The sequence below is a fragment of the Cornus florida genome, unplaced genomic scaffold (assembly GCF_030987335.1).
Source record: "Cornus florida cultivar Cherokee Brave unplaced genomic scaffold, ASM3098733v1 CherokeeBrave_3.0.0_Hap2_Chr11, whole genome shotgun sequence".
Taxonomy (NCBI): Eukaryota; Viridiplantae; Streptophyta; class Magnoliopsida; order Cornales; family Cornaceae; genus Cornus; species Cornus florida.
In genome coordinates this window covers 88,661,066-88,677,201 of record NW_026775581.1, presented here as the reverse complement: position 1 = coordinate 88,677,201, position 16,136 = coordinate 88,661,066, and the positions used below count along the sequence as shown (strand labels likewise).

At 33.0% G+C, this 16,136-nt stretch overlaps 1 protein-coding gene across 1 annotated transcript; it reads left to right on the top strand.

The window, feature by feature from the left end:
• Nucleotides 1–1,933: 1,933 nt before the first annotated feature.
• Nucleotides 1,934–15,073, top strand: LOC132281500 (increased DNA methylation 1-like). The gene is made up of 11 exons (XM_059783200.1): nucleotides 1,934–1,969; nucleotides 2,094–2,243; nucleotides 5,973–6,051; nucleotides 6,799–6,866; nucleotides 12,124–12,888; nucleotides 12,999–13,107; nucleotides 13,199–13,287; nucleotides 13,452–13,690; nucleotides 14,227–14,311; nucleotides 14,667–14,880; nucleotides 14,964–15,073. The coding sequence occupies exons 1-11, from the start codon at nucleotides 1,934–1,936 to the stop codon at nucleotides 15,071–15,073; spliced, it is 1,944 nt and encodes a 647-aa protein (XP_059639183.1).
• The last annotated feature ends 1,063 nt before the right edge of the window (nucleotides 15,074–16,136 follow it).

Sequence of the window (16,136 nt, the reverse complement as noted above, 5' to 3'; positions counted from 1 at the left end):
CTGACTCCCACCACTGCAGTGCATCCCCAACTAGCTTGAAAATAGCAAGCATTTGTTTCTAAACCTCCGTGCACTGAACCAAGCGAAGATGTCGCTCGATGTCCTGTTTCCACTGGTGAGCTGCTCTCGCATCGGTGGAGCCTGTGAACTCAGGTGGGCTCCCCTTTGTGAAAGAACTCCTAGCCTTCTCCCAAGTATCAGTCTGAACAACCGGTGCTGATAACGGTGCCAGCTGTACCTGAGGCTGATTCTGAAGTGCAGCCGTTACCCCTGTTTCTATAGCCCGGGCAATAAGGTCATTGAGGTGAGGAAGAAACTCTGGATCTCCTCCCTGATCCCGAGTCTGCTGAACTTCCTCCTGCTTCTCATAGAACTGACCTTCATCCTCCTGACGCTGCCTACGGGCCGCTTCCCTTCGTTGCCGATTGTTCCGTCTGGTTCTTGCGTTAGCCTTTCTGTCAACACAGAAAGACAGACATTAGCACGATTAAACCGAACCGTAAAGAATACAATGAATCCTAATACTTAAGCTCTAATCAAGAGAAAACGCGGAAGTCTTATACGATAGAATCCTAGAGACACTTGAACCTGGAGTGCTTTGATACCAACTGTGATACCCCTCGGATTCAAGACACGGGTTGATCAGGCCCAGTCCCAAACCCGAGGGAAATATCAAACAATTAATACTTTAATGAACACATAATACAAGATGAAATAAGAAATAAAATAATAAACTGAAGGAATGCTAATTGAAAATTCTTAAAATAAAATTATTCAAATATGATAATCCAAAACTCCATAAGTTTAACAACTCGGGAATCCATCTAGTGGACCCCTAATAAAAATCCCAACTGTAAATGAAAATACTAAAATAAGATCCAAGGCTAAAAAGTAAGCAGTTCTACGTAGTCGATGGAATAAAAGTCTGTATCTGCTCTGCACGACCAAGCTCTAACCCTGGAACTGACGAGCACCTGAAAAATAAAAGAGTGGGTTAAGCCCACATGCAAGTCCTGATCTACTACGATCCAAATAGAGGAATCCGATACGCAGATACATCCTAGATAGACTCAACAATATCTAGAGTAGTCCATATATGTATATATTACACACTATAGGACGCTCACTAGTCCAATAGGTTAGTCTCGGCCTAAGTAAAGATACCATGCAAATCGCACATTACGTGGTCATGTGTACCTAGACCTACCAGGGAACAACACCTATGTCCAGTTATCTATCCTAGGCGATATACGCACCCTAACCATGGTCCTGAGACTCAAGCTCGTACCATGACACCATATAATAAATATATAAAGTCCGTACTCCTCCTAATACAAAATACCATCTATCTGTATAGTGGTCTGATATATGTATAATCATCCGTCCTAAAATCATATTAAGTCATAAGGGTAAGCAAATAATCCGTCAATCTGATCCGAACCAATCCAATCTGTGTGGTTCAATTCGGTTTTCAGATGTCATGGTTCGGTGATGGTTTGAAAAATTTGTAATCCGGCATTTGCGGTTCGGTTAACGGATTGGACTATGGGAAAACCGATCCGAACCGTTAACCGATCCGTTGCCAATCCGAACCGAACCGTTACTAAATAATATATATATATATATATATGTATAATATTAAATATAGTAATGTGCAGTATACTTATTAGTTATTACCGCATTTCTTTTTTCTTTTTCTTTTTTTATTCATTATTCTAACCCTAGCTCCCAAATAACTCATCACTCTCATCTAGTATCTCATTAGTACAGTCGCGCCTCCCTCGTCTCTTTCTCTTCACCCTATTCTCTCTTCTCCCAGACTCTTCACTATTTACTCTTCACCTCTGTTTTTGTTCACTCTTCGCCTCCCAATCTCTCACCTCTCAATCATTCACCTCTCAATCCATATCCATCGTTCACCAGATTCGAAGCAATGGCGACCTCTTCGAGTGGATCTATCTCTTTTCCGGTGAGTTCACAAAATTTTTGTATGGATTTTCTTCTTCTCCTCTTTTCTGAACATTTTTTGTAAATAAAATCAATATTTTCTCTTAATCACCGTAACACAGTGATGGATCTTCTTATTCTGGAAGACGCCGCCGCCGACGCCGACGGTCATCCCGTGGCTGAGCTATAACTGTGTGGCTTCAGGCTCCACTGTATTCGCCATCATGGAGGGTTCTCGTATCTTTTCGGTGAACGCCGCCGATCTCTCAGGTCGCCGGAGTACAATTCAGCCTAGTGTTAGTAGACCTTCAGTTTATTTTCCTTTGTCAAGACAGGGAATCCATTGCCCTAACCTTTCCCAAGATGTAAATTTAAAGTTATTCATTGGAAAAAAGACCCATATGAAACTCTGTCTCGAATTGAGGAGGTTTGTTTTTTCTGAAATTTTGTTTCTGTGTGTTTTTTTCTTTTAGGGTTTCCTTGCTGCCATGACTCCTTTCTTTCCATGTAAATATCATTTATTTTGTATTCATATTTTTTTAAAAAAAATAATCAAGATTGACAAAGCCTAATCCGCATAAACCGATCCGATCCGTTACTTCACGGATCGGTTTGGTTCGGATTGAAGGCTCCAACGGATCGGTTCGGTTTCATTTTTTCCAATCCATGGGGAGCGGTTCGGCTTGATCTTTATCCCCAAACCGAACTGATCCGAACCGTGATCAGGCCTATTAAGTCATTCAACTATTTTGTTGACATAACACAGGTAGGTGATGGACTTAACCTATATGATTAAACCGTACCTTAAACCAAATTAGGTAGGACTTAGTGTTTGAACTAGTCCATACCTAATATGTCACCGTTCCATACCGATACATACAGTCCTCCGATTAACAAAGTGGACAAAACAGTATAACTATTTATCAACCACTTCCCAAAATAAGCATAAACACAATTTAATGTGTGTATAACTAAATTTTGTATCCAACAAAAGATTTAGAATTCCAACTCCAGTCCATTAAATTGACAAAGCAAGATTATGCAATTTATTTCACCAACAGTACCATACTAATGCAATTTATAGCAAATTGAAACCATCGGTTAATTCCATTCAAGCATACATATATTTGAAATACTATATGCTTATACTTCAACTAAAACATGATTAGCAATTTAAGATGTTGCAGAAGAATTAAAATCCAAAAACAGTAGCCAAAAGAAATTAATTCTCCAATTATCCACCTACGAGTTCTCTATTTAGACTTAGGTTAATTCCATCCTCAATACCTGAATGTAAGCTTGCTTCCCAACATTTCTATAAGTCTTAAGCATTGAATTACCTCAGTCAGTAGCTTTTAAACAATTTTAGAAAACCCAACCACAGCCCAAAAACCCTTAAATCCATTTTCTGTGCGTTTTAAGAAGGAGCAGGCTCTTAAAATGGGATCCTGCTCCAATTTTCTTCTAGAGCTGGCTCCAAGAACTCCAAGAGCCGGCTCCACCTCTTTGGGAGCCGGCTCTAAGGAAATTGGGAGCCTGCTTTCCCTCCCCTTAGCAGCCGTTGTCCGTTCAAGTTTCATCTTCTCCAATTCCGGTGATAACAGTTGTGTTTTAATTCCTGTTCTAGGTTCAATCTCAGTCCTAGATAAATTTTAAACCACTGATAATCAATCATAATATGTATTGAACACCAGTTTTAAAGCAACGAATTACAGAATCATCGTTAGAAATTTTAAGCAACTCACAACAGATTTATACCGATTAATTTAATGAAATCAAATACTGTTTTAAGAACTTGTTCTAGGGTTCAAACTCAGTCCCAGATTAGTTACAAGACATCCAATCCATTACAAATCTCTATTAAACAAAACTTAAACGTAAACAACGAGAGAAAACAAATAAGAGAACATCACAGATTTATGCAGACCAGTTAATTCAACGAGATTAAATAAAATTCATATATGCATAAAAGACTTGTTATAATGTTTGTTTAAATCCGTTTTAGCTTTTATTTAATCCCTGGAGTCTAACTAGGCATGCATAGAACACGAATTAAAGGGAAAGAGAAGAATAGAGACTTGCCTTTGAGTCTCAACCTTGAAAACTAATTCCACGTCTCTGAATGTTAACCCACCCTTGCTGCTCCTACTACAGTCCAGTAACACACACCAAACTTCCCTCATTGATTCTGTGTTGTGAACCAACCAAATTCCCACTTCGGTTCTCTCTGTATCTCTTTGGTTTTCACTACCAAACTAGAGGCTCTGTTTGTGGTTTACAGAACGCACGTTTATTTTCTTTAAACCCAAAACCACCGTAATACATATATTTATAGGTGCAAATTAACACTAACCCTAATCCATGTACAATCAGAGGCTAAGCCCTAATTCCAATTCTAACCGGCCAATGAAATTATCAGTTCTAACCTACAGCGGCTCTTATAACTGTAACCCTAAGTTACCATAAAGTAACATACAGTACATTAATTAAATAAAATAATTAAATCAGTATTAGAAATTAAACAGGTAATTAATCCACGTTACATAAATTCAGTATTTAATTTAATTTAAATAATTAATTAAAACCAATTAAACAAATAAAATTTAATCAACACAATAAAACAATTAAACAATTAATCAAATAAAAACAATCGAATAAAAAAATTAAATCAAAACAATTAAATCAAAAATTAAATACCAAAAATATCCTTTTAAAATTAGGGGTATTACAAACATGCAATTGCAGAATTAAATAAATGGAGACTTGCATAAATAGTCCAAGAGAGAGAGAACAAAGCTTATTCACCCAAAATAAAAATCACTTAACCAACTCTAAACAATAATTATTTTGGTCCATTTGTCCACATTCATAAATTGTTATTTAAAAAAATATATACATTCACATATTGTTGCAAAGAGAAGTAACAACATGGATTTTTGTAACCAAACAAGTATACCTCTACAATATTACTAAAATTCAATAACAGAGTTGTAAATAAAAAATTAAAAAAATTAGGGGAATTGCAGAGACAGATTCAAAGAAATAAGTTGTTGTCCATCCCGTTTGATGCCTCACTAAGAAGTTTAAACCACATAACCTTATGATTCATATTAATGTTTCATTATTTCCTATAGAGATAAGAGAGTCTGCAGCTGCATATGCATGGAAGAATTAATGAAATAAAAGAGTTTTGAAATATATTAGTTCTTCTAAGAAATTCGATACTAATCCCAAATATGAAGAAACCCAGATCCAATAGCACGATTCAACACAAAACAATCAAAATTTAACCTAAAGTAAATAAACTGATTTTCCAAAATCTTCGGACAATAATCCAAAAAAAAAAACTCAAATCACAACCCTACGATAATAACTTGGACAAATATACTAAATCAAAGCTGTGATTTAATCCCCCATAAGAAACCCTTCGTGGGCTTTCATGGTCTCTCGTTCTAGAGACCCTCTGCGAACGAACTAGGGTTTCAGTCATATGAGCTTTGAATTGTCTCACACCAGGTGAGACAACAAAGAAAAATGAGTGACAGAACAATGATTTTGCAGCTCAAAACCTAAGATTTGTGGTGGCACAACGATTGAACTCTAGGGTTCTAGTCGGATAACCAAAATCACCCAGAGAAACTGACTGAGAAAAGAGAGAAACGAGAGGGCACAGGGGGTGACAGAACAATGGTAGGGTTTCTGAAAGATTTGCAGAGAAAAATGATCGATCTGTAGTTTAGCAACGATAGCGTAAGGTAAAGGAAGATCGGCCATGAAATCGACCATGAAATGGCCTCCAAGGAGCTGTGCAAAGAGAGAGAAAATGAGGCTGCAAATGAGGGTTTTTTAATATGCGATATTATATATTTGTTATGGCTGCTACAGTGTTTTGATATAAGTTATTGATATCAGTTTGGGTTGATATCTTTGCTATAGTGCCCATAATACTCAATATCACCAAATTGGTGATATGGGTTTGGGCTTATATTTGGTATTTGTTATTATACTATTTAATATTATATCAGCCCATCCCAAACGTGATATGGGATCAAAATGCAATATCAAACAGGCTTGTAGTTATGTGTTGCACGGGTTCTGCACACGGTACTTAAACAATAGTTTTTTTTTAATAATAAATAAACAATATCTAAAGTACAACTAGTAAGCGTTACTATCAATTTGAAGTTAATGAGCGTAACTAATGGTCTAAATCTTACTATTATTTATGCAATAAATATAAAAATAAATAACTATATTGTGGACTCATAAGTAAGTTTTTATCTATATTTTGTGTTTAGACTTTTTTAAATATTAAATACTCTGTCTGTCCAATATTAATAGTCCAGTTTTCCTTTTGCGGTTGTCCTAAGCTACTTACCCATTTTAAAAAGTCAAAGCAAAATAAATACAATTTTTTCATCATTACCCTTTAACTTTTCAAAAGTCTTTCTACTTGATAATACACATATTTAATGTTGAAAGGATAACTTGGTAACTTTAAAAGGGGACAATACATTAATTGCATGTTCGCTTAAAAAGTTATAATATAAAAAGCGAATAATTAATATAGGACGTAGGGAGTATATAAGTAATGTGAAGACTATCTTACCTAATTCAAAGAAAAAAAGAAATGTGTGTATGACTTTCATGTTTTAGTTAACTTGAATGACATACAATACAAGGAGAAGAGTGTGTTGTTAGAGCTTAACAACAAAGGAAACAATTTATTTTGTAGTGAGGCATGATCTAAGAAAGGGAAGAATAAATCGCGAAAGATCTTGTAAAAAATTTGATATGTGAGTGTTCTTAGATTTTTTTGAGCACATATTTCATTTTTCACTACGATTTCAGTTCATCCAGAGGATTTGGGTTCTTCCAATCAGGCTTTGCGCTGTACAGTTGGGGTTTGTCTCATTGAGGTAAGTCGAAACTTCTTCTTCACTTGATTGTAACATCTCATGTTTTGAAAATAAAGTCATGGCAGAACAATGCCTTATTTCATTAATCAATGAGATTTATATGTTTGCCTTGTTATTGATACTTTATGCAAGATATATTGATATACTCTGTTATATTTTTGGTAAATTTTTCTCCTTAAAAACATTATTTGTGTAGCAAAAGAAATAATGATTTAGTTTCCAAATTCACCCTCGAGATTTCGGGTTAAAGTTTTTACACATTAATAATTCTTAGCATAATTTATATGAATTAATTAAAAATGTGTTTATTTTATTATTAGATTGATGCCCATATATTTTAAGGTGCGTCCAAATTGTCTCAAAATTATTTTAGAATTTAAGGTGCATCCAAATTGTCTAGGAATTATTTTTTCAAATTTTACTAATTATTAATGTGTAATTGAAATATATATTTTTAATCTCTGAACAATTTTAAACTCAAACCTTGTAATTGAAAATGATTATGACTAATGATTTTTATAAATCTGTATATTATTGTTGTTGTTGTCGTTATTATTATTTTGTTATTATTGGTGAAAAATAAGACCACATTTTTGTAGGGTAAAGTGCCCAAAAAAAAAAAAAAATTGTATATACAGAATGCACAAATACCTTTTTATTGTTAAAAAAAAAAAAAAAAAAAAAAACCTATATTTTTTATATTATGCAAATAAAGAAAATTCTTTAATTTGAAGACTAAAATACCTAAAATGCGCTTAAGTAAAATAATAATAATAATAATAATAATAATAATAATAATAATAATAAAACAAAAGGTAAAAAATAATACTAATAAATAATAATGGAATTTAAAATTTTGTTTACTTATTTTATTATTTTTTAAATTTTAAATTTTATTTTATATTTATTAAAAAAAAGAAATACCTTAAATTCCCTGAAGGGTATTTTTATGATTAGGCAAAGTACAAAACCTCTCTCGATTTGTAACCTTTTTCAGCAAACCCCTCTCATCTAATTTTTTACCAAAGAACCCACCTCGACTTATAACCCTTCCCAATAAATCCCCCTTGTTTAATTTTTTACCAAAGAACCCTCTGAATTATCTAAAGGGGGTAAAATAGTTGATATTTGGACCAAAATGCCCGTTTATTTAAATCTTCACTTTCCCGAACTTCAAAAATTCACATCTCATAAACTGTACATTCAAATATTGCAAATAATATATGCATGGAAAGCTTATAACACAAGGATTTTAGAAACATAAGATTTGTTTAACAAAATTTCATAATCAGAGAGAAATCGACAATCTAAAAATCTACTGCAACAATCTTATTTGATTTTATTTTTTATAAAATACTCGGGTTATTTGCAAGAAAATTTTTAAAATTATTCATTTTTATATGGAGCATAACATATAAAAAAATTAACCCTAATAGAGACCGAATATTCATTTTTATTTTTTTAAAATGGTGAGTTTATAAAAGAATAAAAATACTTTGACGCAAAATATGATATCTCATTAAATCGATCTCTGTTGGGGCTAATTTTTTTATATATTTGGCTCCATATGTAAATGAATAATTCGAAAATTTTTCTTACAAACATCTCAAGTATTTTATTTTTTAAAAATAAAATAAGATTGTTGGAATAGATTTTTAGATTACCTATTTCTCTCTGTTTATGAAGGTTTGTTATGCAAATCTTATATTTCTGGAATCCTTCTTTCATAAGTTTTTCGTGCATATATTATTTACAATTTTTAAATATACGGGGTTTGTGAGATATGAATTTTTAAAGTTCGGGAGAATTAAGATTTAAATAAAAGGGCATTTTGGTCCAAATATCAATTCTTTTACCCCCTTCAGATAGTTGAGGGGGGTTCTTTGGTAAAAAAAATGGACAATGCGGTTTACTATAAAATGCTATAATTCGAGGAGGGCTTTCTGTACTTTACCCTTTATGATTTTATAAAAATAAATTGGTCAAAATTGATGATAAAGGGTCAATGTATTACAAAATTTCAAAATATAAGGATTTATATGAACTGTATAAAAAGCGGGAGTGTTTCTTGTACATTTTTTATGTAGCATGATTTTTTTTTTTTTGCAATTTATCCTTTTTTTTAATTAATCCATGTATAGCCTAATGGGTATCTCGTTATCCAAAAATTAGATAGCGGTTCGCCTATCATAAAAATTGAAAAGGATGCACATCGCATGACTAATGCACATTCCAATTATTATAATAGCTTTTCAATGATAAACTTATCAGTGCCATATTAAGTTAGCTAATTATATTATAGCATGGTAGCTAAGTACTAATATGAAGAGCTAGATTTTTTATTATAATTATGAAAAAGTATACAATACATTAAGGGTATTTACTTTATGGTATCTCCTACAAATGGACAGTCATTTTTTAAAAAATAAATAAACTCTCAATTTCTCTATTATTAAGACAAATTGAGAGTTTTCATGAATGTCTATTGGTATAGACTTAACAATGTGATAATTAATTTAAAGCATCTTTTAAGATTCTGATTAAAGGTACATGTCCATGGCATAACACTATGATGCAAATTTAATCTGATAAATTATCAATTCTACAACAACTCTTATTTTGAGTAATTTATACATAAATTTCTATACAAAAATGACCATAGCCGATGCATTTTCACACACTGTTAAATATTGTAAGTCAATTTTATTCTTTTAAAAAAGAAGGTTAAAAGTTCAAATCCTTGCAGGAATAGTGTGGGTAAATAGATGAGATCTAAAGTGAAGATATATAGATGAGATCTAAAGTGAAGATATATATATGACGTACTTCTGTTAAGTGTTGACTTAAGTATAGAGGTGGCAATTTTAAGTCCAAACCCGTTAAACCTCCCAAACTCGCCCACTAAAATTAAATCATTGGACAATCAAATTTAAATGAGTGAGTAATAATGAGTAAAAAGTGGGTACCCATATAATTCAATGATCAATAATGGGTTAAGAGTGAGTACCCATCTTAACCCACTCAAATAAAACCATCTTTTATTTTTCCTCCATTTCTCTGTCTTTCATCCCCTTCCTTTTCTACCTCTCTCTCCTCCATTTTTATTTTTATTTTTATTTATTTATTTATTTTTTTCCTCGATTTATCTCTCCTCCCTCTCTCTCTTCCTGCTTCTTTTATTTTTTATTTTATTTTATTTATTTCCCTATGTTCTCTCACCTCGTTGCTTCATTTCGTTTTTTTCTTGCGTTCTCTCTCCTCCCTGGTTCTTTACTTCTTATTTTTTTCCCCTGTGATAACCCCCCTCTCTTCACTCTTCCTACTAATTTTGTTTTATTGTATAAAATAAATTACTAATAATTAATGAAAACTCTTGCTCAAAACTCATTTTTTAAAAATATATGTAATTAATAATGTTGAGTAAGTTGTATAGTGACTTTCCTCATAACAAATTAAAAATAAAAAATTGTAACTCTTGAAATCAAAAAATTAATTAATATTGTTGATTAAGTTGTACGCTGACTATTCCCAAAAGAAAAAAGGAAAACAATTTGTAATGCTTGAAATCAAAAAATTAATGTAAGAACAAATTATTAAATTTTTTTTTTAGCCATGGATGGTAGGAAAGTAAAAAAATTGCAGAAAAAAAAAAAAAAAAAAAAAAGAGTTGGAATGAGCTAACCCGTTTTGATCCGTCCATTTAAACATTTACTCATTTGTAATTCACTATTAATAGGTTAGGAATAAATTATTGATCCATTCATATCTAACCAATTCAAACTCGCCCAAACTAACGCAGCTACCACCCCTACTCTGTGCCTAACTATTTTAGGCTTTTGATCTTAGGAAATTCCATTCTGGTCTTGTAACAGTTTATCTAGTAAGCTTATTGTAGTTGTCATTTCTTTGATTTTATTTTTATTTTTATTTTTATTTTGTTTTTCATGCTTACTGAGTTGACCAGGAGAAAGGTTGACCTCTGACTTTTGACCTTTGGTAGAACTAACTTCAAAGGAAAATCAAGTAGAGGTAGGACGTACCTCTGGCTTCATATTTGTGAAAAGTCTTGAACCAATGACAAGCCCACTTTGGTATAGGCATGACCTAATTTTGAGAATGTTTGTTAGAGGGTTTGCTGGTGACAAGAGTTATTTATTTATATTTAATCACCAGGATAAATTAAATGATTTATTTTGACATTTTATATATTTAAAAAATATATGTGAAGTGATTAAACATAAAAAATTTATAATTTCTGTCGTTAGAGACCCCCCTCGATAGTATTATTTGTAGGTAGTATTTGATTCTTGATGAGATAGAGGTTGGACCTGTCTTTGCCATATCTTTTACGGCCTAAAAAAGATAGTCCTTGTGACATTTTGAAAATATGGTTAATTGGACTCGTATTTTTCTTGGCCCTTAGATTCTATGGAAGATTTTGCAGGCCACGTTTAGCAAAGGCATTAGTGTTTCCGAACTCGGATCTTTTTCGGTCAGTGCATAGAAAACGATAGAGATCATTCACATAAGGTGGGGTTCACTCTATCTGTGAAGACCACATCTCAAGTGAGGTGATTTCCTCCCTGCCCTGCATGTTGGATGATCGGATATATGTAATTTATTTATTTTTTATCTAAACACCAATACAACTAAAGCAGAATCAGTGCCAACTACTTAGACTAATGGCGTAAATGATAGAACTCATTTTGACTTCTATCATATCATAACAAATTGTTCCACCTCTTAATTTTACTACCATCTAGATGAACTCTGAATAAAAATTTTATTCGTGTAACATTTTCATTCTTAGGAAGCCTAAAAAAGTAATACAAATAATTACACAGAAAAGTTTACTGAATGGACCGTATGAAGATCACATGACGCTTGCATCCACAACCACAAACACTATAAGTGACAATCTTGATGATTTTTAAACGATTAAAATTATTTGATAGCAGTTATAGATCATCATTCAATAAAAAATAAAAGCTAGTTGTTATTTTCCTCTTCAGCTTCAATTACTATATTTAACTGTCCATGAACTATCATAGTATCTACGTTTCAATGAAAGATGATAAACAAAACAGTAGTGAGAATAGGAAACAAATCAAATTAATTATGCTTTATATTATGTATCTACTACCTTATTCTGATAACTTACTTCTGTATACAACTGTTTTTATTTATTTATTTTGTTTCCTTTTTTGCATGAATCTGTATTACATTATTTCTTAGAGCTAATTGGGAATTCTTATAGTTGTTTAGGATCACAAACATGGATGACAGATCGAAGGATCAAAGTGATCATACAAGTGATTCAAGCACTGACCATTCAGATCATATCCATGATCCTGATTACTCTGTTAGGTGGTCAGAGATGCTGATGAAACAGAAGCAATTCACTTCCTATGATGAATATAAGAGCAAGAAGACAGAAATGAAGCTTGAAGAAGGAATAGGAAGTTCGAGTAAAACTCCCGGTAGGGGAAGGAATCGCGGTCGTCCTCAAGAATTGCAAAGGGTAAAAGCCCCAAGAAAAACAAGAGCAAAAACAAGTCGAACTTCAAGCTCTACAAGTAGAAGAAAAAAGGCGCTGAAAGCAACCATATTGTCATGGTTAATAGATTCCAAGGCAATTCAAGAAAGCGCGAAAGTCTGTTGCATGGATGAGGCAGGGGAGAAGGGAATCAAAGAAGGGGAAATCGCGAGGGAGGGGATACTATGCTGTTGCTGCAACGAGGTTTTTGCAGTAATGGACTTCGAGGTTCATGCAGGAAGCAACCTCAAGAGGCCTTACGAGAGAATTTTCATCGCGGAGACTCGTGCTTCTCTGTTGTCCTGCATGATTGAAGCTTGGAATCAGCCTGAGGAGTCCAAAAACCACAAGTTCAACTTGATTGAGGCTCCAGGCGAGGCTAGTGACTCGTACGATGATGCTTGCATCATCTGTGCAGATGGAGGGAACTTGATGTGTTGTGAGGAATGTAATTCAACATACCATCAAGCCTGCATGGGAATGGAGGTAAGGACATTTTTTCACTAGCTAAAACTCTCTTCTTTTCTGACAAACTATTCGTTTTTTTTGTTCAAATTATTACATATTAATTGAAAATCCACGAATTTCGATTGCAGGAACTTCCTCAAAATTCATGGTACTGTCCATACTGTGCTTGCAAATATTGTGGGGAAAGTAGTCACGAACACAGTTTTTTACTCACTTGTTCTCAATGCGAGAAGCGATGTATGTAGACTAGTTTCTTATTCAAAATTGGACTTTTTTTAGCTTTTGGACCAGTTTTCATTAAAAACCATGACTTAAATGTGTTAAACAGATCACTGGGAATGCTTTCATGACAGAGAGCAGATGGTGATTGATATTAATAGTGAGCCTCTCCCATTTTGTGGGAACAGCTGCAGAGAGGTACTTCTTACTAATTTCATTTCATTTCATTTTATTGGATTCAAAATCCTCATTTTATGTAATGTATCTGAAATTAAGAAGATCAAATTTTCTAAGTGTAGCGATAAGCAGAACATTTTCGATGAGATTAAGTTATAACTAACCTCGTTTTTTTTTGTAAAAAGGTCCATGAGAAACTTGGAAAGATGGTCGGAGTGGAAAATCAGATTGATGAAGAAATTACATGGACACTGCTTCGACAAATGGATCGACAATTTGGTGTTCATGTGGATGACTTATATCATAGAACTGAATGCCACTCCAAGCTTGCAGTTGCATGGAGAGTAATGGAGGATTGTTTCGAGACAATAATAGACCGACATACTGGAATCAATGTTATTCAAAGTGTGGTCTATAATTGTGGGTAAGCACGAACCTAGAAATAATTTTGTTCACTATAAAGCAATAAAAATGACCAATAATTTCATCTAAATCATTGCAGCTCAGTGACCATGGTCAGTGTATAACAATTATTTTTAAATTTGTTCACTAAATTACAAATTTCCCATATGTTTCTATTATACAAATTGACAATATTGCTGATAAGTCCTCGTCTTATTTTCTTCTTATTTTCTTGGGTGTGACTGAACTTACAATGCAATTTTAAATTAAGATAAAAAAAATTTGCTCACTTCTAACCATTTTAGTTTATTTTTGCAGATCCAATTTTAATCGGATCAATTTTAGGGGCTTCTATAATTTTATATTGGAAAATAACAATGAGATCATCTCTGTAGCATCCTTGAGGTATCCTTCATCACATGCTTATATATACGCAAGTCTGTTTAATATTTATGCATTTGATTATATGTATTGATGGGTAAATAAACCTGCATATATATATATATATATATATATATATTAGACTGACTGTGGTTCTTGTAGGATTCATGGAACCAGGCTTGCTGAGATGCCCTTCATTGCAACCAGCGAGAATTACCGGTGCAAGGGGATGTGTGCGAAACTAATGACAGCAATTGAATCTGTATGTTATTCTACAAAAATTTCTTTATGAGTATTAAGTTGCATCTAAATGGTCTGAGAATATAAATTTGATTATTCATATATATTTCCACAATGTTGACACTTGAATTTGTATATGAACTCATCCATATGATATTAGTACGTTCATTTTTATCTTTTGAATTTGAATTTGATGAAGATAGTTACTATAACAATCATGTGCATTTCATTTAGTAAATGACAAAAAAAATAAATAAAAATGGAATGCATGATTTCAGCTAAAGTCAGTTACTTTTGATGCCCTTAATTAATTTTCTGTTCTACTTGAACTGGTTTGTGCATGTTAAAAGAACTTCTTGTGCTGATTTAATTTTCAGACACTTTGCTATCTCAAAGTCCAGAATCTTATCATTCCATCCACTGAAGAAAGAATTGGAAAGTGGATACACAGCTACGGTTTTCGCAAAACCGAGGCAGAAGCAATGGAGGACATAATGCAGTTCAACACTCTGATGTTCCACGACTCAGTCAGGTTAACCAAGACATTATGTTCAACGGTTGCCAGAGAACCGAACGCCGAAATCAATGAAGGTTCTCTCTATATATCTACATGTACTTTTGTCCAAGTTTGTTTGTGTGCATTGTTTCTTGACCACCTTGTTTATCTTCAACAGCTGTGGATGATCAGGTCGAAGATGATCAGATTGGAGTATCCGGGACGAAAAATTCTGAAAATGTGAATCGTTTTGACCTCAATTTAGAACCTGAACCTGAAGAATCGTGAAGATAGCTTGTAAAATACATAGATAGTCATGTACTTGTTTTAATTAGCTCATTGTTTGCATATGATAGATAGTTCAATGACTTGTGACCTAATTGAGTAAAAGCTGTGATGAAATCTTGCTAGTTGTGGATAAATAGAGAAGAAAGAGGGAGGGGAGAGATTTTGGAGCAAGAGAGGTTAGATTTATTTGAGGACTGACATAATTGGCCCTATTGTTTGGTGTTGTACCATGTTTTTGTGAATTGTCTGCAACAGAAACTTCATTTGTATGTTCATTTTCAATTTCCTTTGTGTACTAGTATTGTACATGGATTGAACTTGATTTCACATGTGTTTTGGAAGCTCTTCAATTAATTGAAGGGTATTTTGAGTGAAATTTCAAATATACATGAATAGTCTATGTAAATGACATAGGCAAATAATTCCCGCCAACCAAAGCAGCACAACTCGCACTGTGCTCTACGGTGTGTATCAAAATAGCACCGTTTTGATGCAACCGTTCTTGAATGTGGGTTGCTCTAAATCAAGTCGTCATGTTTCGTGCATATGCCTAATACAAAAATTTTCACAGATTGTTTACTACGAGACTCGAATCCCTCATCTTCTGTTTGAAGCGAAAAGGTTATACCATTAAACTAATAGCCCACTAATTATAAAGAACAAGTTTGAAATGTGAACATTCAACTAATTTCCATATACCATATCAATGTTTTTCAAGATGAATGAATTTTTATGACTTGGAAGACTTGACTTTTTGCTAAACATGATAAACCCCATCCAAAATATTCATATTTCAACCACTAAAGCTAAAGCGGACTGCGTGCATAGAATTGAGGCATTCAAATTAAAAATAAATTAGTTGTTAGTTTTGAAATTTTTTTTCAATTTTAATTTTAAAACATCAATTCTGTGTAATTGAATATAGCATAATAATATTAAGATATAAACCAATTTAACAAATTGTGGCATCGTGTATTTTTTATAAATTATATATGAGAGAAACAAAAATAAAACATTTATAACCTTAAGGAATTGGCTTCGGTGATGAAGCCCTGGGATTTAG

Excerpts from the sequence above, each read along its gene's own strand:
- LOC132281500 (XM_059783200.1), top strand. The coding sequence starts at position 1,934 with ATGGCGACCTCTTCGAGTGGATCTATCTCTTTTCCG. Across the intron at positions 13,691-14,226 it reads AGTGTGGTCTATAATTGTGG|GCTTGCTGAGATGCCCTTCA; the intron begins GTAAGCACGAAC and ends TCATGGAACCAG. Across the intron at positions 14,312-14,666 it reads TAATGACAGCAATTGAATCT|ACACTTTGCTATCTCAAAGT; the intron begins GTATGTTATTCT and ends TTTAATTTTCAG.